Source organism: Barbus barbus (assembly GCF_936440315.1).
Source record: "Barbus barbus genome assembly, chromosome: 5".
In the NCBI taxonomy this organism is placed as follows: Eukaryota; Metazoa; Chordata; class Actinopteri; order Cypriniformes; family Cyprinidae; genus Barbus; species Barbus barbus.
Window position 1 is genome coordinate 7,172,531 of NC_136733.1, and position 24,176 is coordinate 7,196,706.

Consider the following 24,176-nt stretch of genomic DNA (forward strand, 5'->3'; position numbering starts at 1 on the left):
CAAACAAAATGTTATATTTTATTTATCCTGAACTCTCCTGAAAGCATTATGACTAGTGGATCATGTGGAGGCTGATGTTACCTCAAAACAATGTGTTTCCCAAAAGCATCGTAAGCCTAAGTTGATCGTAGCTCCATTGATTTCAATGGGTCTACGATGTACTTAAGCTTACGATGCTTTTGGGAAACGCAGCCCAGAATAGTACAAACTGAAGGCGCCCGGATGGTTGGAACAGTAGGCACTCCATCTGTGATCTTTTGATTTCTGTCTATCGCTGATTTAGAATCAGAATCAGAATGAGCTTTATTGGCCAAGTATGTTTACACATACGAGGAATTTGTTTTAGTGACAGAAGCTCCACAGTGCAACAGAGAGACAGCAACAGAACAGGACACAGATAATTAAGAATAATACAAATATCCAAATAGGCAATGTACAAAACAGCAAAAACACAATATATAATAATTATGGTGTACAGGTCTGATATGTACAAAACAAAATAGATAAAAAATTAAGCAAGTGTGGTGAATAAATAATAGAGATGTGTGCTCCGCATTTTATTGTCAAGTGTTCATGAGATGGATTGCCTCAGGGAAGAAATTGTTTCTATGTCTGGTTCTCAGAGCTCTGTAGAGTTGACCAGACGGTAACAGTTCAAAGAGGGAGTGTGCTGGCTGTGAGGGGTCCAGAGTGATTTCACCAGCCTTTTTGCTCACTCTGGATAAGTACAGTTCTTGGAGAGTGGGGAGGGTTGTACCAATGATTCGCTCAGCAGTCCGGACTACTCTCCGTAGTCTTGTGAGGTCAGATTTGGTAGCTGAGCTGAACCAGACAGTTATTGATGTGCAGAGGACGGATTCAATGATGGCAGAGTATAATTTTTTCAGCAACTCCTGTGGCAGGTTGAACTTCCTCAGCTGCCGAAGGAAGTACAACCTCTGCTTGGCCTTTTTCACAATAGAGTCAATGTGATTGTCCCACTTCAGGTCCTGAGAAATTGTGGTGCCCAGGAATCTGAATGACTCCACTGTTGTTATACTGCTGTTCATGATGGTGAGTGGGGGGAGTGCAGGGGGGGTTCTCCTGAAGCCCACGATCATCTCCACATTTTTGAGCGTGTTTAGCTCCAGGTTGTTAAGACTGCACCAGACAGCCAGCTCCTTAACCTCCTGTCTGTTAGCAGACTCATCACCATCCTGAATCAGGCTGATCAGTGTGGTGTCGTCTGCAAACTTCAGGAGCTTGACAGAGGGGGCTTTAGATGTGCAGTCGTTGGTGTAGAGGGAGAAGAGCAGTGGGGAGAGAACGCAGCCCTGAGGAGCTCCAGTGCTGATGTTACTAGTGCTGGATGTGGATTTACCAAGCTTTACTAACTGCTGTCTGTCTGTCAGGAAGCTGGTAATCCACTGAGAGACGGAGGTGGGGACGGAGAGCTGAGACAGTTTATTCTGAAGGGTGTCCGTGATGATGGTGTTAAAAGCGGAGATGAAGTCCACAAACAGTATCCTCACATAAGTCCCTGGTCTGTCCAGATGCTGCAGGATGAAGTGAAGTCCCATACTGACAGCATCATCCACAGACCTGTTTGCTCTATAGGCAAACTGCAGGGGGTTCAGTAAGGGTCCAGTGATGTCCTTCAGATAAGCCAAAACCATTCTTTCAAATGATTTCATGGCCACAGACGTTAGAGCCACAGGTCTGTAGTCATTAAGGTCAGTAATTTTGGGTTTCTTTGGGACGGGGATGATGGTGGAGCATTTGAAGCATGAGGGGACTTCGCACAGCTCCAGTGAACGGTTGAAGATCTGTGTGAAGATGGGGGCCAGCTGGTCAGCACAGAATTTCAGACAGGCTGGTGACACATCGTCTGGGCCTGTTGCCTTCCTTCTTTTGTTCTTTCTGAAGACCTGGCACACGCCATCTTCACTGATTTGAATTGTAGATGTGGGGGAGAGGGGGGTTGCTAGAGGTGTTAATGGTTGTGTGGAGAGGTGTTCAGGGCGGGTGTGGGTTGTTTTTTCAAACCTACAGTAAAAGTCATTCAAATCGTCTGCCAGTTGTTGATTCTCCAGATTGCTGGGGGATGGTGACTTGTAACTGGTGATATCCTTCATACCGTTCCACACTGAAGCAGGATAACTGGAAGATAATTTGTTCCTTAGCTTGTCAGAATAATTCATTTTTGCCACTCTGATCTCCTTTTCTAGTGTGTAGTTGGCTTGTTTATACAAAACTTTATCCCCCTTTCTGTAAGCATCGTCTTTGGCCTGCCGGAGCTGTCTGAGTTTTGCAGTGAACCATGGTTTGTCATTGTTGTAGGTTAAATGAGTCCTGGTAGGAATGCACATATCCTCACAGAAACTGATATAAGATGTTACAGTCTCTGTGAGCTCGTCCAAATCGTTGGCAGCATTTTCAAAAACAGTCCAATCAGTGAGAGAGAAACAGGCTTGTAAATCCCGCTCTGTTTCATTAGTCCATCTTTTAACAGATCGTAATACAGGTTTTGCAGACTTAAGTTTCTGCCTCTAGGACAGAATAAGATGAACCAAACAGTGATCAGAGAGTCCTAAAGCTGGTGGTGGAACCGAGTGATTTGCTTTATTAAAGTCCCCGAGAATGGTTAAAACAGAGTCTGGGTGTTGTTTCTCACTCTCTGTGATCATATCAGCGAGTTTCTGTAAAGCTGTGCTCACGTGCGCTTGAACAGCTTGCAGGTAATGAAGAGCGTTTCTAGATCTAAACAGCACATCTTCTTTAACACAGTTACATCTATACACCACCTCTCATTGATGTAAAAGCATGTCCTGCCGCGGCGCGATTTCCCTGTTGATTCTGCGTCCCAATCTGCTCTGATCAGCTGGAGCAGAGTTAGAAAAATCCTTGTTTGTCCGGGAGAGCAGAAGGAGTTTGTCCGTTTTGTTGGGTAGAGAGCGGAGATTCGCCAGATGGATGGTAGACAACGGCATTTGAAATCCGCGCTGACGAAGCTTCACGAGTGCGCCGGCTCGCTTCCCCCATCTGCGCGTCCTCCTGAAGCGTTTGGCCAGAGCTACGGCTCCGCCAACTACAATGTCCAGCAAAACGTCCGAGTAGACAAAATCGGGTAAAAGATTTTGTGGTGCGTTCTGCCGAATGTTCAGCAGGTCATCCCTGGTAAAACTGATCATATTTTGAGTAACAAAAAACAGGAAAAACAAACAAAAACAGTACAAACACTGAAGAGCAATGCACAATAGCTGCAATCTCCGGCACCATCTTGAACAGTCTCGAAACATTTAGCGCGTTGTATGGGAAATGACTACATTAACTACAATATTTGTGATCTGTTTTTGATTAGAAACAGTCTAAGTTTAATACTCCAAATCCCAAAACACAATGCATGATTTTAGCTATCCTATAAGAACACTGCATGTTACACTGTGTGACATGGATCTAATAAAATTGGCTACGACGTGTGTAGACTGTACGATGATGACACCTATTGAGTCGTACACTATGGCGCACGTTACTATAAAAGAATAAAACATCATCAAACAAAAAGAGCATGATAAATCACACTTTAGCAGTTAAAGTGTTTTGTATTGTGCTGAAAAAAAAGTGGAAGCTTTAAAATGTGGAAGTGGAAAATGAATGTTAATACCAGGCCCCCAAATCACCATTTTCATGTAATTGAACGGCTAAAATTACCAGTGTTAGTCTGCAGGTCCACTTTCCAATAGAGTTCACGTCTAATTTTAATCAAACACACCTTGTAATTTTCAAGTAATCCTGGAGCTCTTGATTAGCTTGTCCAGGTGTGTTTGATTAGGATTGGTGGAAAGACACCAGGGCCCGTATTCACAAAGCATTTTATCTTACCACTAAGAGTTCTCCTAAATAGTAGTAAAAGTTTTCAGCTAAGAGTTTTCTCTTAAAACCTATTCACAAAACTGCTGAGACAAACTTTTACTAAGGAATAGAGAGAAGTCTTAAGCTAAGAGAAAGGGCGGAGTTGATCTTGTTGCTATGGATGATGTCAGCATGGTTACTAACTATGCACACAGTGGTTGGCTGATAGGAGAGGGGAGGGGTCTCTGTCAGAGATTTATTCATAGAAATATTGCAGAGCGCAATATTATTTTGCCATATTCAAATAAGCGTCAGTCGTTAATTGCCACATTCAAATAAAGTTTTTAAAATGCTGGCTAAATGTCACTAATTAAAATATAATATATATATATATATATATATATATATATATATATATATATATATATATATCAATCAGATTTGATCAAGCTTACATTTAAATTAAATGATTAAACATGATGTTTTCAATTTTTTTTTTTTTTTTTTTGTCACATGCATACACATAATGTATTATATTGACTACGGTAATTTAATGAATTATAAATATTCAAAATATACACTATGCTATATTATTTATTGATTGATTGATTGATTGATTGATTGATTGATGTATTAAGCATAGAATGGACTGACACTGTATGCAAATTTGTATGCATAGGTGTTTGTTTGCATGCATGCACACACTCACACACACACACACACACACACACATACATATGCCCACCCTGTACAGATTGCATATGTATGCACAAATAGCCAAGAGCAATGACTCAACATGCCTCAGCAGGTTTATAATTAGAGTGTCATTCTGGCCCTGGTGGTCCGCATGGACTAGGACAAGCATCAGTGCCACCCGCTGGAATACACATAACACCCTACAGTTACAAAGCTATCTAAAAAATACAATAAATTAATTTTGACCAAATTAACTAGAAAAAGAGAAAAATGCATAATACTCATCTGTTCTTCCTCAACACATTCATTAGTGGCATTTGCAAAGTCAAGCATTACTATTACTATTGTAATCCGCGCTCGATACTACAGAGCGCGGATTACAAATCATTTGGTGTGGCTTTCGCGGATCATTTGTTTAAGTATTAAGAAGTAAAATTAGGGGGGAAAAAACAAACAAAAACAACTGTTTATGCCACAGACATCTCAAATAATGCAGCTTTTAGAGGAGAGGTGGGCTGCTTCTTTTCTAAGCAATCAGACTTATGATTATTATTCAAATGCAACTTGGCTGTTTGAATGAGCACACCGTCAATTACTGTTGAGTGTTAGTCATATATTTGTCAGTGCATTTTCTAGAGTGCATTTAATGTTTCATCCATTTGTAGAAAATAAGAAAGAACAGCCCAGTCCATTAATATGCCTGTTCGCCTAAACGAGCCGTTAATCAAAGTTTGAGGATGTGTATAAACCAGATGAGTGTAGCAGCCGGGAGGCTGGACTGGCCATAAACATCACCTGCTCTCTGGGACCCATCACAAATAGCTCAGCAATGGGCACCTATGATTCTGGAGCATAAAATGTGTCAGGCTTATGTGTAGTCCACTTATGATGACTTCAGTGACCTGGCCTTAGCTGGTTGCTTTTATGTTGTTGTCTCAATGCATTCTGAAGATTACACCCTCTTACTGAAGTATCATGAGAGAGAAAAATTGCAATGGCAATATAGTCCCAGCAATTAGCGGAATCCGGTGGGTAAAGGAAGCCACCGCAAAGTAATAGAAGAAATTAGCTTCTGTCAGATCATATTTTTTTGCATTCTACTCAAAGAGAAATTGTTAGATTTAATATGTATGTGTATACAGCCACAACACTTCATTTCACCATGCAAATGCTTCTCTCTTTTTCTTAAACAAGTAAAAAAAGAAAAAGAAATTGCACAAGAATAAAAGGTCTATGTCAGTCTATGTAAATGAGTCAAAACAATGAGTCAAAAAATGTAAATTAGCAAATTTAGCCATTGCCAAAGATGCTATGTTTGTCAAAAATAATTTACTTAAAAAGTCAAATGCTAAAAAAAATCTTCTCATGGAGCGGGAAAGGGAGCTCAAAGCCATGGGGCTGATGTTAGAAATTTAACAACTAGTTTCTCTTACTTGCTCTGCAATTAGGCCATACAAAATTTGGTGTGTTTTCACTATAGTTTACAAAGTTAAAGCCATTTAAATTGGAAAAGCTAATGAAAAGATAATCTCTCCTCAACCACCACCAGTGTGCAGCATCCACTTGGATGATGCGACGGCAGCCACAGCACAACGGCGCCAGTGCGCTCACCACACACCAGCTACAGGTGGAGAGGAGAGAGAGTCATTGAGCCAATCAAGTGTATGGGGATTATTAGGAGGCCATGATAGACAAGTGCCAGTAGAGGGAATTTGGCCAGGACACTGGGGTTACACCCCTACTCTTTACGAGAAGTGCCATGGGATTTTTATTGACCACAGAGAGTCAGGACCTCGGTTTAACATCTCATCCGAAAGACGGTGCTTTTTGAGAGTATAGTGTCCCCGTCACTATTCCGGGGCGTTAGGACCCACACAGACCACAGGGTGAGCACCCCCTGCTGGCCTCACTAACACCTCTTCCAACAGCAACCTAGTTTTCACCGGAGGTCTCCCATCCAGGTACTGACCAGGCTCAACCCTGCTTAGCTTCAGTGGGCAACCGGTCTTGGGCTGCAGGGTGATATGGCTGTGGCTATATGGCTGTGACTGTAGGGTGTTCCATTAGTCATTTTAAGTTTCAGAAAGTTGCTCAGCAGACATCTACCCAATAGTCAAAGGACATTATGTAATGAACGTTTGGCTTGAAGGAAGACAGCAAAGGCCATTTGTGGCAATACCTAATAATCCTGAAGACCGTTATAAACTTTTTCAGGTGTTTTAATAAGGATGGTAGCTAGAATCTGCAGGACCTTGTCCTTACTGGAGCATGATTAGACACCTGACCCCTTATCAACAACATTTCAATCAGATTGTAGCAGTGGTGGGCAACTCTGGCCCTCAAGGTCTACTTTCCTGAAGAGTTTAGCTCCAAACCTAATCAAGCACACTGCCTGCCTCCACGTAATCCTGGTTGGATTATTCAGGTATTTTTGATTATGGGTGGAGCTGAACTCTGCAGTGAAGGTCAGTATACCTCAAGGGCCAGAGTTGTCCACCCTTGATTTTTAGGGTTAAGATCAGTGTTCATTCTTTATTTGATAATAAGGTACTTTATTCTATATCCAGGACCAACAAAGTATGCTAATCAAAGAACATTTCCAACTGCATGCAAATCAGTCTCCCAATCATATACTTATACTTGTCTTATGTGATGACTATGTTTCTGTAAAGTAGAACTTGTCTATGGATCATGTTATTGGTCCTGGAACATTCTTGTCAAACAAACAAAGTCCTAACAATTCATTTTTACAGGAACTTTTAACTACTTATAAAAATCAGGATATCATTAAATTATCGATAAAAATTCTTATCCTGTCTCTAAAATTGGTTGATAGGAATGCCTTATTCCAAGTCAAATAAAGATGCTGAATCTACTTGCATTCCAATAAAGATGCATGTCCTACTTGGCTCTGTAATGATGAGTATCCATCCTGCATAAGCTTCATGTCTTCTGGAGCCACATTGACAGTACATTTTAGATGTCTCCTTTATCTGACCAATCCATTTCAGTCTTTACCAACAAGCAGATGAGTTCAGATGTATTTTCTTAGGAAGAGTCTGAAAATGTTTGTTGTTGGTGTGCCCCCAGGAACAGGGATGGGGATAGGACCCCCCCCCAAAAAATAAAAAATAAAAAAAATAAATAAATAAATAAATAAAACAAATAAAACTGCTTTCTGAAGTCACCTTTTTCCAGGCAGACATTTAGCGATATGTCTACACCACTGGATATTGGCTCACATAGTCTGCCAACTCCAGGATATATTCATGCTCCCTACTTGACTTGTGCAGTGACACTGCTACATTGATACTTGCAGTTTGAAAAGGTCTCATCGATGATGGGAAGTAGCTTGACAGTGTTGTCCTGAGAGTAGTCCTTTGAAAAGTAGTTTTAAGCACAAGTTTATCCACACTAGGGATCCTGTACTACTTTAAAACTGTAGAGGTATGCTGTCCATGGTGCTGAATCCGAGCAGAGCATCTCAGCTTGATTTTTTTACTATGTGAATGCTCCAATTTATGACCACATAGACTCATTCCCAGATGAAATGAGTTGAGCAGGTGTGACTGTGACTCACTTTGATCCTGAGAGAGAGAGAGAGAGAGAGAGAGGTAGATGACAGGGAAGGTGTGAAGGGAATCGACAGGCCTGCAGGCAGATGAGAGGTCATTTGACCAGCTGCAATCTGCCCACATCTGGATGAGTATTTTGGTGAGACCACCTGTGGACTAAATATGCCGTTTGGCAGTTGGAGACAGAGCAGATTGTTCTTTACACTAATTAGAAAGAAGAAGAAAGCAAAGAGAATGGGGGGTGGAGTGGGGGATAACAGTGTGTGAATGCTGACACATGATTGATTTGTATTTATTGTGCTAGACTCTGTATTTTGTTTAAACTGAGGGCCAACCTGTATAGAGGACCTTTAAACTGTATATAGTGCTTGGACATAATGTCTTATTTCTTTTACAAAACTGTTATAATATGTCATGTAAGCATGACTACCATGCTGTATTGACCAAGCATTATCCACTGATGTATAATATTAAAAAGGCTTTACAAATGATGCCTTCAAATTGGAATATTCAAACTGAATATTGTACAGTACTGGCTGCATGTTCTATAGTCCACACACAAAACCAAATTATGCATTTAAAGGCTTTATTTTGCTGTTAATATGGGTTTAAAAGAAGTATCAACTCTCTAGGTGTTAAGAGGCAAACAGAGGAGGTCACTTTATCCAAAATGATTCCTGGCTGAGGCTTTCAGTCTCCAACAGAAGCCAGTGGTGTGTTTTGATTTTCAACTGCACCGCTGGGTCACCGCTTGCCAAGAACAAGCCGCTCCCACTGCCAATGTCTGGATTCGATCGGCTGTTGAATGCTGCGAAAACGACAGAACTCAAGCATTCAAAGGAACATAAACACAGACTCCATTGTGTCTCTCAGCACCTCGTATTCTCACAGCTAACGGTTAGAAAAGAAACAAAAACCTTGATTTATGGTTATTTTATTACACATATCTTTATTTTATTATCTGAGGAATCATTGAGACCTTTCCAAAATAAAAAACATTTAATGGCCCTGGAATCATTGAATTGCTTTCAGAGTTTTATGGCTGTCAGTCACAAAGTGCGGATCCCACAAGACATAAATCATACGCAGAATTATACATGACTTCTCTTATAAGAGATATAGGGGCACACTCAAAAAATGAATATTTCATGCAAACATATTGAGGATTAGGAGACAGGCAGTTGATTTATTATGTAATGAGCCTATTATGTAATGTTTCCACACAAAAGCAGTATATTTAGTCTACTGAAACATCCAGACATCTATTAAGACAGAACAGCCTATTGTTTCTGTCCAGATACTGTTTTTAAGCTCATTTTAGAGGCTCACCCAGAGGAAGGCCTCAGATTGTATTGTGTCATGCAGTGTTATTTAAAGGGGCCATGTTACCATCAAGCTATAGTAACACTATTGTCCATTATTATAAAGTCACAACAGAACCTGAAAGAAAATGATGTTTGTGGCTCACCATGTTAGTGGTTTTATAAGCTGTTTTATACTCACTCTAATAATACAAGATCCATTTTTCCACTATAGGTGTAATCTCACACACAGTTTGTCTCAGCCTCTCATTCTGTGGTGAATGCTGCCCATCTGTCCTGCTGTTTCTTAATATGAATCTTGAATTTAGCCAGTAGCAAATATCATGAGAACTCTGCAAGCCTCATGACAGAAAGAGCTGTTTATTGACCCACTAGACAAGAGATTGTTTGTTTTATTGAATGAAATGACTTTCTTGCTATTTTGAGCTCTGTATGTCCAGCAGATGTCCAGCATGTCCAGCAGATGGAGTTCCTTGCCACAATCACTGCTGGCTTTGCTCATTCAATCAAGCAATCAATCAATCGAAGTCTATCCACAACGCCAAACAAACACCTACACACCCATGCACCATCCATCCATCATCTATCCACCCACCCAACCAACCAACCAACCAATCACCCACACACACACCCACCCACCCACCCATCATCCGTCCATCTATCCATACATCTATCCATCCATCCACCCAACCAAACAAACACCCACATACCCACCCACCATCTGTCCATCCATCATCCACCAATCCACCCAAGCAAATAAACACCCACTATCCATGCATGCATCCATCTATCCACCATATCATCCAACCAAACACCCACAAACCCACCAACCATCTGATCATCTGTCCGTCCATCCAACCATCCATCCATCCACCCAACTAAACAAACACCCACACACCCACACACCCACCAACCATCCGTCCGTCCATCCATCCATCCATTTATTCCTCAGTATAAATGGTATCCAGTCTTTGTTGCTGGCGCTACATCATTTCAATCCACGACAATTCGTTGGATGATTTATGTGCTGAAATTCAGTATTCCAGGTTATTCTCTGTGCTTTTTTTTTCTTCTTTCAAATAACTCCTTATGAGCAGTAGTAATAAAGGTGAGGTAGGATTAGAGAGAAGACTGGCACACAGAGACGACACTGACAGAACTGTGTTCATTTGAGTGATCTGAGTCAAAGACATCTCAAGAGACTTACAAAACTTTGTAATTTGGTATTTTCTTAATACCATTTTTGTCAAATAAATTAAATCTGCAGTGCTTTAAAACATGTCTACGGGTTTCATTAAAATTGCCGCTGTGTGGTCTGTGAATTGAGAGGTTCCCACAGGCTTTTCTGATGTGTGTTTTGACTGTTTGATCCCGGGGATCAGTCGCCTTAATCTCTTAATCATTCATGGGGAACATCTATCTGTCTGTCTGTCTGCCTGCACTGGCAGCTCTCTCTTTTTGCCTTTTTGAACAGCAAAGAGCATTATTAATAACTGCCTTTATTTTATTACACTGAGTCGAGCTAAGCCAGCCCAGTACTTACAAGCCGTCCATGAGGACCGTTTTGGTGAAATATAAGGAGGAACAACCACAGGAAAAGTGAAGATGTTCCTGACAGCAGGAGATACAATTAAACCGGCTGCCAATGCACTCTTCCCACCAGGGAATCCAAATCCAAACACCATGTTTCCCTCTCCAATCAAAAGTCTTTCTCACTGTTAATAGATCTCCATCTGTCTGTATTCTTTTCATTCTGCTCACAATTACACAATTAAACTCCCTCAATCTCTCTTCTGTTTGAAAGAGACAAAAATGAAACACCTCCAAGCAGAATAAAAGGCTGCACTAAGGTGTATTTTGAGCAGTTTATTATTTATTGTTTTTTTTTTTGGTAAATTAAAGTGATGTCTATAAATATATATCTGTGTGTTTTTGAGTTGATGGGAATGTATTTTACATGTGATTTATATGAGATTACAGCAAATTGGATTTTGTAAAAGAAAATGAAATGGTACATGAAAACAAGTTTGTTCTGAAAAAAAAAATCCTCAAATCAACGTGAAACTCGTATGTCATTTGAACTGGATATGTCTGGGTGAATGTGTCCAAGACAATTATGGTGATTTTTCACCTAAATTAATTTCAATTTAAATAAACAAACAAGCAAACATAAGACAATCAATCTGAGTCTAGTTTTACGCTATATATATATATATTATTTTTCATATATTTTTTATATTTTTTTATGTAATTTTCTTCCTGATTTACCTGATAAAACTGGTTTACAATTATTTAGCTTGATTTAGTGATGATACATAATCCCCCAGTTTCACAGACAAGGTTTAAGGCTAGTCCTAGACTAAAATGTAAGCCTGAGCTGTTTCAACTGAAATAAATGTGCACTGACTGATCTTAAAATATGTCAATGCCTTTGTTTTGTCTCAAGATGCTCACCAGTAATGTTTTTTTTTCTAAGCATGTTTATAAAAAGTACTTAAATGTCCTAATTGAACTATGGCCTAATCCTGGCTTAATCTAAGCCCTGTCTGTGAAACCGGGCCAATATGTATGACTTTAATTACACAATTTAATGTAGATATTGCCATTTTTTCGTTACTATTTCATTTTCAGTGTATTTTTACAATTGCACTTTTTTCTGGTTATTTAATTTTACAGAACTAAACAGCTGTCGACAGAGGGATTTCCATTAAAATAATGTCAGCAAGTCGATGGTCTTTAAAAAATGAAAAAAAAAACAAATGATGTTTGTTTATCATTTTGAGGTTAAAATATGGTTGTGAAATAATATGAAACATGATGTTGAGATTCAGCTGTACAAAGTCTGGCAGAATCCCAAACGTATGTCATCCAAATACATTTTTATACATTCTTCACTGAAATTGATATGCTTATTTATATGCTATACAGTTAAACATGAGCAATATATATCATTTTGAGCAAATCTATGTGTTCATTGTTCTTCTGCAGCAGAAGGAGAATGTGTGTGATGCTATGGTTTTGTGAAGTCCTTCAGAGGCTCACTGAGCATTTTTTCTTCTTCTTCTTCTTCCTCTAAGCTGTTCATCATCCGTTTGACGTGTTCTGTGATTGCTCTATACTGTAGTTAGGAGAACGCCTCTCGAGTGCCCTGCACTCCATAAAGCTCTGTGAAGTGAGTGCTCCCAGCATGCAATGCAATCAAGCAAAACCACTCTTTTAATTCCAGACGCTCAATAATCCTACAGGCCTTGAAAGATAACCTGCTAAAGGGAAACTTCAGGAGCAATTTCTCCTTCATTTCATCACATATGCTAATTTTCCCAAACAGAATTTATTTGCTGAATAAACAAGAAAACCTGTTTGTTGAGATGTGAAAGTCAACAGACGTGGTTGTTCTGTAATCTGTTTATTGATGTTAACCTCTCTTGAAATGCCTTTTCTTATTCACTTTTATTCACTTTTCATCTACATCTCTATTTTCTCGTCTCTGTTTTCTCCATCTTCTAAGATATTGAATTCAATAGCTTTGGTCCTGCGTTTCAAGTATGTTTCCTAACCCACCTAAACTAGCCTCCTGTCTGAGAAGAAGGTGGATTTGTCTGGTAATTGGGTTTACCACTCTAGGTCTTTCTTTATTAGCATGTAATTGTGTTTGAGGTCCTAGAGTCACAGGCAGACAGCAGTGTTTTATTGCTCAGACCTTGAATAAATCATAACACAGACATGAAGTTCTTCTGTTCTTTTATTACACCAACTTTACAATAATGTATTGAACACATTTAGATGCCTGTGTACAGTAAGATTTTAAAGTTTTTTTATAGAATTTTTATTTTTGATTGTATTTACTGTATGTTTAAAATTGCATTTTTTTTTCTGCAAGGACACATTCAATTAAACCGAGGTTCTGACTCTCTGTGGTCATTAAAAATCCCAGGATGTCTTTCGAAAAGAGTAGAGGTGTGACCTCGGCAAACTGGCCAAATTTCCCCATTGGCCTCTGACCATCATGGCCTCCTAATCATCCCCTTACACTGATTGGCTTCATCACTCTGTCTCCTCTCCACCAGTAAGCTGGTGTGTGGTGGGCGTTCTGGCGCACTATGGCTGCCGTCGCATCATCCAGGTGGATGCTGCACACTGGTGGTGGATGAAGAGACACCACCCCTCACAATGTAGAGGTCTTTGAGTGCTTAGAAAAAGCAGAAAAGCACTATATAAATGTAATGTATTATTATTATTATTATTATTATTAAGTGGCTGCAACACACCCTTCACACTCTTTATCGTGCTGTTATAAATAAGGAAAATGTGAAAAGCTTCCACTTTAGGATGCAAATACTGTTCACACTTTACTTTAAGGTCCAGTCCAACTTTTTTCCTCAATAAATTCTTAAAGGGGTCCTATTATGTCTTGATTTTGTTTTGGGGGTGTACTAGAACATGCTCTCATACTTGGTGGTTCGAAAATCGCATAATTTTTTTTACATAATTTACATTATTACAATACCTTTCTCCCCAGCCTGATGAAGGCCCGCCTTCCGAAAAATGAAATGTGTTGTGATTGATTAGCTGTCCCAGTGCGTTGTGATTGGCGAACAGCTTAGACGGTGTTTCAGTACTGCGGGGCTTTTTGGGGGGTTCTTGGGGGTTACTGGGGGGGGTTCTTGCCAAAACAGCAAGTTCGTCAATATTGCTATATCAATTCAGACCTTGAGAATATTGAACAAGAGGATCGCGCAGAACCTTTGCATGCACGGATATTGCAAGACATATTAAAGTGGTAACGTTATTGTTATTGATTTTGTTTTTGGCTAAATCACGTTTTAAATAGGATGTCAACAACAGCTTAAAAATAACTGCATTTACTATGTACAGATAAGTGCAATGGTAATATGTATTATATTTATTATTCTGTAATACTAACATTATAACATGAATTGCAGTGAAACTGTTATACAGTTGAATTTATGGATACCATAGTCCCACGGACTTACACTATTTGTGGCGGCATATATATGAAAATGTATTATCTGCAAGCAGGAGGCGCTGTTGGAGTGGTAGAGAGCGAGGTTTCCCGGTAACGCTGTACACAAAGAAGAGCTCCGCTCACAAACACTGCTTTATCAGACATTACATGCAAGATGAAATGAAAATTATATCCAACATTTTCTGAAAACAGTCGGTAATATGTTGTGTATCACGCCAATAGCCTGATTTCCACTCTTACATCACGAATCACAAGATCTGCATCTCCCTAATCATGAGTCAAGTTCACTTCAGCAAACACTCTCCTCTGTTGTTGAATGGGAAGTGTTACACGTGTATCGCTTAATGGCTGGAATTGAATGTCTAATGTTTTAAGGTCCAGATGGCGTCTCTGCGGAGCACTGAGCTGTTAGTGATGTGAGATACAGTTAACAGAGATGGGAGCTAGTGAGACGAGAGATAGTCTCAACATATACTGGCACATTCACACCACTTTATGGATGTCACGGCATTCATTAAGCACAGACAAATCTTGATGAATAGTTTCACAACTGCCGTTCTGTTTTAATTAGTGTCATTAATTGCTGAAATCCAAGGTGACATTGAATAGTCTTTGTCAAAGTGTGCATGTAACTGCACAACACTTGTTTGCATATAGAAATATTAGTATCTCTGTTTAGTTATTTGCTTATATTTATTTTGTTCAGCCTATGCCAGCGCATGTATCACTATTAGTGTGCAACTCATTCTGCACATCTATACACCTGAATATCACAAACAAGAATAAAACACATTGTCTTAGTATTTATAAGCTAGTTAAACAATAATACATTTTAAATTACAGTGACGATGAATGAAGAGCTCACTATTTGTCCATGGCCTATTAATGAATAAACAATACGTAGACTACAATCTGTAAACAGATTATGCATTAACTACAAAATAATAGTTTGCAAATGATTTATAAATGCCTGTTTGTCAAAGATGTGTGAGATGACAGAGCTGTCTGTGTGTTTTTGTTTGAAGCTGGTGGCGTGTTTGGCCGTCAGGTAGATTCTGGATCAGAAATGGATGATAACACTCAACTCAAGTTCTACACGGAGCACAGGGGCCGTCGCCGCAGCAAAGGTAACCGCCTTCACCTACCAAATATTTGTCATTTTGCACAGAAAACCGTAAAGATGTCCAACTACTATCTAGTCTCATAATGCATGCTTTCCAAAAAAACAAATAACTGTGAAATATTAAATAAATAAAAAACGTTTTTGAACATTACTTAAAATCACAGGGGTTCTGTTAACCATTGATTTCATAAGTGTTTCATCTGTGGAAAAACTGAACAAGTGCGGATCCCTCTAGTCAATATAGACTTTCTCATCAGTTTTTTTCGGAAGTCAATAAATGCAGAATGTGCTGTACTGTCTTTTACTCTCATCTTATAAAGAGCTTGAGGCACCTTCCATGAATAGAGCACACAAAATAGAGCCTGAAAATCTTAAAATGAGTCTTTTTTTTTTTTTTCAGCAATAGTCAGCCAAAATGTGTTTGTGTGAAGTACGTGTGATTGTTCTGCACACTGCAGTCAAATATAGCACATAACAACCAGACTACACTATGCAAAGAAAACAAGCTGAAATATGTGAAAGTACGCAATGAAATTCATACATGTAACAGTACAATCATTTACATTGATTATCATTTGAATACTTCTTAATCAGAAGCCACAGCCAAAGACATCTGTATCTAAAATAAGGTGCTGAAATCACAGATGCTTGACAAAATTCTTTGAAATGAGCATAACACCTTATTAGAGCAATATTTCTGTGGTGTTTTTCACTTTCACCAAAGCCTGGTCCACTTTGGCCACTTAGATGGGAGACACTGATTGACATGCAAAGCAACATACTGTTGTTAGTTATGTTTTACTAATATTGCTCATGCTTTAAAGAAGTCCACTTATTTTGATGTGTTGATTAACATGCTGAAGCACATGTAAAGTACTGTACATAATTATATTTTGAACTGTATTGTGTTCTTCAAAATTGCATCTAAAATGATAGTAACACTTTATTTTAATGTGTTCCTGTTACACGTTCCATGTACTTACTATTATAAAAAAAAAAAAATCGGTAACACTTTATTAAGGTGTCATAATACAGAGTAAGTACTTAGTATTAGCCGTTGTACTTACATAAAACAAATGTACTTACCATGTAACTAAGTTATGGAATAGCATGTACTTACAGTTTTTAATTATGCAGATGTAATAGGCAGCTACTGTTACACATATGTAACAGGCCAAGTCTGTTACACAGCTACTTGTACACTTAAGTACAATCTTGATACACTTTATTTTAAGTAGCTTATGCCTGTGTAATATTCTGTAATTGTAATATAATTAGAAATGTATTACATGTATTTTAGCTGAGTACTGGTGGGTTAAATAAAACTAAGGTGCAGCTGGTGTACAGTATAGATACACATGAAGCACACTTAAGTACAATCTTTATATATTTATTTTAAGTAGCAAATGCCTGTGTAATATTCTGTAATTTGAATGTAATTAGGTATTATATGTATTTAAACTGTGTACTGGTGGACTAAATCAAACTAAGGTGCAGCTGGATAAGGTGTACAGTATAGATACACATGAAGTACACTTAAGTACAATCTTGATATATTTATTTTAAGTAGCTTATGCCTGTGTAATATTTTGTCATTTTAATGTAATTAGAAAGGTATTATATGTATTTAAACTGTGTACTGGTGGATTAAATCAAACTAAGGTGCAGCAGGATAAGGTGTACACTATAGATACACATGAAGTACACTTAAGTACAATCTTGATACACTTTATTTTAAGTAGCTCATGCCTGTGTAATATTATGTAATTGTAATGTTATACATGAAGTACACTCTTGATAAACTTTATTTTAAGTAGCTTATGTCTGGGTACTTACATTTATAATTAAGTTGTATAAAGTCTGCAACACATATGTAACAATCTTTTGGTTACATAAGTAGCTGTGTAACAGACTCGGTCTGTTACATATGTGTAACAGTAGCTGCCTTTTACATCTAAATAATTACAAACTGTAAGTACAGGCTGTTCCATAACTTACATAACTTATATACATTTTGTTTCATGTAAGTATAACGGCTAGTACTAAATAGTTAACTAGGTAGTTACTCTGTATTATGGACACCTTAAAATAAAGTGTTACCAAACAATCAATTATGCAAGTAAATTATGCATGCAAGTAACCCCAAACTAAACCCTAACCATATAGTAAGTACATTTTATGAATACACTTTAACAAGGACACCTTAAAATAATGTGTAAACAAAATTATACAGTTGTTATATTTAAAATGTATATTTAAAACTTTAAGGGGTCCTATTATGCTTTTTCACTTTTTGAATTTTTGTCAGTGTGTAGTGTGCATGTTTGGGCATAAAACAAGATCTACAAAGTTACAAATCTCAAAGTCCACTCCAAAAGGAGATTTTTTGTAAAAAAAAAAAAAAAAGATACAAAAGTCCTTTTCAAGAACTACAACAAACGGCTCATTTGGACTACAGTGTTGTTTTCTGGGTGTTGTAATATCACAAAGCGGCCCATTAGAATATCATTAAAATAAATCATGCCTACGGAAATTCGAATGGTTGGGGGGTGGGGAGGGGCGAGATCGTGGTTAGAACGCTTGGTTGAGTGTATCAAACAAGACTACGTCGAAGAAGAAGTGCTACTGTTGCGTCATTTTTTTTTTTTTAACCCCCATGCCCAAACATCTTGTTTTGGCCTTCCTAAAGTGGACAACATCAGGAAAAATTGCAATTTATTTTTAACTCTGGCTCAAATTGGCAGTATTGACGCCACCCTTAACTATACCGGAGCAGACGGAACTTGCTGCTTTGGCAAGGGGCGGGGCAGTTCTGAAACACCATTTAAATTGTTCACCAATCACAACGCACTGGGACAGCTAAGCAATCACAACACATTTTGTTTTTCGCAAGGCGGGGCCTTCCTCAAACCTAATCGAGCCGTTTGTGCCAGGTTGGGGAGAAAGGTATTGTAATAATATACATTTTTCCAATCACCAAGCATGAGAGAATGTTCTAGTACACCCCCAAAACAAAATCAAGACTATGTAAAAGAGCATAATAGGACCCCCTTAAAATGTAGTTTAGATTTAAAATGTGATATTATAAATATATTTGAATACATTCCATACAATTTTATGTTACACTATTTTATGGTGTCCTTGTTGTAGTGTACATTTAAGTACTGAGTAAAATTAATTAACTACATGTACTATAGGGTTAGGATGAGGGTTTGGTTTAGGTTTAGGTTTAGTTGCATGTAATTATGCATAATTTATTGCTACAGTATTACTACAGTAAGTGATGTACATGTAACACGTAACAAGGGCACTGTAAAATTACCCAATTGTCAATGGAAATGACATTAAGGTATATTTTAGTGTACCATAAATATCTGTCAGTACATTCGGCAGTACACTTTAACCATTAGTAATAATTATGAAATTACATTTTAGATGTACTGAAGATCACTTAAGTGGGTCAAACAAAATTCTAAAGTTCAGCTAATTGCATTTAAAAAAATGTAAACTATAAACTATTTAAAGTATAATCAAATTGACTAATGGGAAAACATATGGGTCACACTTTATATTAGGTGGCCTTAACTACTATGTACTTACATCAGAAAATAAGTACAATGTACTTATTGTGGTCATATTGTATTTTAAAACACTTTTGCTGCTATTGAGGTGGGATACGGGTAAGGTTAAGGACAGGTTTGGTGGTATGTGTAGGTTTAAGGGTGGGTTAAGGTGTGAGGGATGGGTCAACAGTGTAATTATAAATGTAACTACAGAAATTAATTACAGATGTAATTACAAATACATATTTTTAAAAATATAAGTACAATGTAAAAACATGTATGTACACAATAAGTGCATTGTATCAAATGATTAATTTCAATGTAAGTACACAGTAGTTAAGGCCACCTAATATAAAGTGGGACCAACATATGTTGTTATTATTTATTTATCATGTAATTTTATTACAGTGTACAGTCAGGGCCATATTTACTAACAGCTTGCGCCAGCGCAAAACGTCTTTTGGCGTTAAAATAGTACTGCTAGGTTTTATTAAAGAAGCTCAGTGAATAATTAGCGCTGAAAAGGCGTGGATACAGTTATTTTTGCACCTGACCTTATTGAATATGGATTTGTAGGATTTAACATTTGAGATACGAAATTTATGGGGGGAAAGTATTAAAATGAATCATGCAACACAATTTACTAATGTTTGCGCTCGTCAAATTAATGGTATTTGCACCATTATTTAACGTGATGAACTGGACTGGTATAATTTAATGTTAGATTATTGAATCATAATGTGTTTTTCAAACAAGCTTTTTTCCAAATATTAATTTTGTTACATTATAATTTATCTATTGTTTAATGTCTCAAAAGAGCATCTGATTGTGCTTTTATTGCTGAAAAAATGTATTGGAGCACCAATTTAACTGAAATAAAACTGGCTTTAAATGTCCGCTATTTAATGCTGAAACTGAGGTTCATGAATGCGTGCAGCAGATCACATAACATAAGGAAAATATCAAACAAGGCCAAACTTTAAAATAGATTTTTCTGGAACAAAGATCTCTCTATGCAAATTAGCTCACCATGTCTGCAAAAGTGGAGGAGGAAAAATCAGTCACTTCCTGTTGTTATTTTATCAGGGCTGAGAGACAAACAACTCCTGGTAGAGATGATTAGCTCAGCACGTAGCATCAGAGTCCTGCAGTTACACTCATCTATCACCAGCTTTCAGAATGGCCCACTGATAATTTATGACGGTGCACAAAGCGATGCCTCACAAGAGACGAACATCACCGTTCACACTGACATTACTCTCAGACTCTTTAATCGCACTACGATGAATTTAATACCAAAATCTGCCCTATAAACTGTCACTGTGTTCTAAAACCTAGTGAGCTGTGAACCTTTGGTAGCTAAAATTCAAGGCTTCTTTTGCATGCTTTCTTGAACGCTGTTCTTAAAAAGCAGGCAGCATTTTCTGAAAGTAATTAACATTTCCACTCAACCTATAGGCTCATTGGAAAAATATGCCTCTACCTAAAGTATACCTCTTATTTTTCTGTGGTTCCTTGCACAATACTATGTTATGTACACTTTTATAATAGTGCATGATTTGAAAACTAATACATTTTGACTTTTGTATCACATAATTAGTTCCATATGTTTGGCTTTTCTGATGTCGTAAACTTGCTCAGTAGCGCACCCAGTACAGCAATTCACTTATGATCTAAAACACACGAGTATGAGTCCCGTGAAACACGAGTCACATTACAGAAGTATAAAGACTTGAAGAATTGAGAAATTACAACATGATTTGCTTCAGCAAATGTGTTTTATCTAAAGTTTGTTTTTGTTAACACCATCGGTTCGGTTTTATGTATTTTCAGACAGTATTAACCTTTTAGTGCCACTCAGCGGACATTTTATTTCTGAACTGTCATGATACATACAAAAACCAACATAATAAAGCATTGCCAGATTCATGTTATCTGTTTTGGAGATAATTAAGCACAATTAAACATGATCTCAAATTATGTGTCATGTTTGATAAATTGATATAGCGGAAATATTTATTTACTTATTTATTATACAATTTATTTGCGCTGATAAAGCTGAAATCACAGCTAACCTATAACTACTCTTAAATATTCACAACTAAATCACAGTTTCGTAATTAGAATAATTTACAAAATTCAAGCTTGATTAGAAATCTTGATTGTTAAATAAATAACAAACAAACAAACAAATACTTACTTGTCACTGACTTGACTTGTGTGTTTCTTGAAAAAAATAAAAATAACTTTTGGGAACCGTAATGACGTTAACCTTTTACTGCCAAACATCATTTTCTGGGTTTCCGCGTTCTCACTGTTATATGCTCGAAGGTGCTCTTATGCATCTCCTTAATAAGTCCAAAATGTGCTGATCAAAACAGGCAAGGAAGGCGCAGAAATGAGGGATGTCATTTGTAAGCATATGCATATGAAAAATAATGCAATGATCAACAATAAATATCATAGAAATGAAAATTGCCTATAATGTTACTGAGTGAAATGTCCATCCAGGAAGTGGCAAAGGACTGTGAAAGCTTTGGGGGTGCTGATGGAAGCCATCTACTGCATCTTTGCTTTGATCATTGCACTGAATATGATCCAGATGTAGTATTAGATAAAAAAAAGGATTTTCTCAGGTTTTCTTTGCTCAAACTTTTGCTTAAATTATGCCTTTTGTTTAAAAGTAGAGGCTCTGTTCTTTATTTAGGTGTATTGCATGTTCAGTTATTCATACAACAAAATATTCTGGGGGCCATGAAATTTTAGTGAAAATCATCATTAGTAGTTTATTGAGGCAAACATCATAGTTAATAGTTATTAAAGTGTGACAGTAACACTTTAGATTAGGGGATACATATTCACTATTAACTACAACTACTGATTTGCTGCTTATTAATAGTTAGTAAGGTAAGGTTGTTATGTTTAGGTTTTATGTTTTGTGGTCAGAATAAGGCATTTATATGTGACTAATAAGTACTAATAAACAGCCAATATGCTAGCAATATGCATGCTAATAAGCAACTAGTTAATTGATTTACCAAGTTTCCAAGTTTTAATGTGACCTGGATTTAACTAAATAACTAATTAAATCAATAAATAAGCAAACCCAAAAAGCCATAACGCTGGTTGGCATGCACAGTTATATATGATGGTAGATACTGTGACTAATAGGGAAAGTCGGAAAATTAGGGAAGTCGTGGCCTAATGGTTAGAGAGTCGGCCTCGTAATCCAAAGGTTGCAGGTTCGAGTCTCGGGCGAGGGGGAGTTAATGTCCAGCGCTCTCTCCACCCTCAATACCACGACTGAGGTGCCCTTGAGCAAGGCACCGAACCCCCAACTGCTCCCCGGGCGCCGCAGCATAAATGGCTGCCCACTGCTCCGGGTGTGTGTTCACGGTGTGTGTGTGTTCACTGCTGTGTGTGTGCACGTTGGATGGGTTAAATGCAGAGCACGAATTCCGAGTATGGTTCTCCATACTTGGCAGTATGTCACTTCACTTCATTTAATATAGATATTGTGATTGCAGGGAGTTCTCCTTTGATGGCCGTTCAAATGTTGCCCTGAATGCTGAGAAAAAAAAAAAACTATTTTTATTTCTGGCAGCATATTTATATTGGCTGTTTGTTTTGTAAGGCTCTTGAAAGCACGAGATGGACTTGTTTTTTACTTTTCCCTTTTAGTGAAAGGCTTGGGACTGTGATATTATAGTCCTCTTCCCAAGGCAAGCATCACTACTGTTATTGCTTTTAGTTCTTCCACCCACTTCAGCTGCACCTTTTCCCACACCTTTTGTGCTACGGATGTGAATGAGACCTTAAATCAAACAGCTTGTGAGAGCTTTGTTGATACTTTTCTGAATGATCAGGCTTGCAATTTTTACCAGGAGGATAATAAAAACCCATAGACCTACATTAAACCCTAGTCCGATCTACAGACCCAAATATATCATAGAGATTTAGGGCAGATAAAAAATTGTGGCGAGCACCACTCATTTATATATTTTCCCCGTTATCTTTTTGCAGTGTATTTTCCATTGCAAAACTCAAAGTTAAAAGGTATAAGAAGAATAAATTGTCTAGGAAATTTATTTCACTGAGTTTCAGCCCTTTTCATTGTGGTGGTGTCAGGCTAAATCGATCTGTATCAAAAGCTGCAATGGTAGAAGTGCTGCAAACTTGCTCACTATCAAATCAGGAGGTCTGAGCAGAAGGGACAGAACAGGGTTCATTATTGATTCCTCAAGGCCACTGTTTGCTCTTCTGAGCCGCTATAGCCATGAATTATCCGTCATACTCCATCTGTGCTGATAGCTGAGCTATTTTCAAGAGGATGTTGTGGGTGTGCATTCAAGGACATGCACAAATATATATGTCATGCTCAGAGTTCAGAGAGGATCCATCTCTATGGTTCTGTTGCGTACATTTGTTTTCTCGCCGAGCAGCGATTTTCAGTTTGAAAATGGTTATTGATAAACAACTCATGCTGAAGTTATCCTGTGAGTTATTGCATTGCAGACAGACACAGAAAGCGATGTGTATATGTGTACATGTGTTTTTGTGTCTTATCAGTGTTTGTCATGTTTTATATGTATGCATGAGCGTTATCAATGCACAGCCAGGAGTGTTGCTGAGTATTGTGTGGAAGATGTACTCTAGCATGAAGGACACACAAGTGTGAAGCTCAGCTAAGCTTTGTTAAGGACTTGATCATTCACTTAGGAAAGCCAAGAGAGAGAGAGAGCGAGCGAGTGTGTGTTTGACGTGTTTATATGCTGTTGTGTTGGTACATATGCTAATGTGCTCTTAAGTCCTTCACAGTGATTGCGGCCAGTTTCACGTTTAAAGATGTGTCATTGTAACCTATTATTTCAGTGCAACTGTTAAACGACTAAACACTGTAATATAATAAGTTATTTATATATCAGTCAAACATACAGTATGAATCATTGTTGAATTACTTAACATCATTTGTCAATATGAAGGGATTTCTTCAGCACAAAAAAGTGCCATTTAAATGAATGCTATGCAAACTAAAAAATGGATGCATCATAAATTAGTGGTCAATAAAGATGGGTAATG

General features: G+C 37.8%; 1 protein-coding gene across 1 annotated transcript in view; it reads left to right on the forward strand.

Annotated features, from left to right (window-relative positions):
* Window positions 1–24,176, forward strand: part of LOC306869424 (astrotactin-2-like) — a gene marked incomplete at both ends in the record, with an annotated part of 458,741 nt that overhangs the window by 184,207 nt on the left and 250,358 nt on the right. Inside the window, one exon of the mRNA XM_079416194.1 lies at window positions 15,437–15,538. Within this exon, the coding sequence (XP_079272320.1) occupies window positions 15,437–15,538 (102 nt within the window). The remainder of the gene's footprint in view (window positions 1–15,436; window positions 15,539–24,176) is intronic.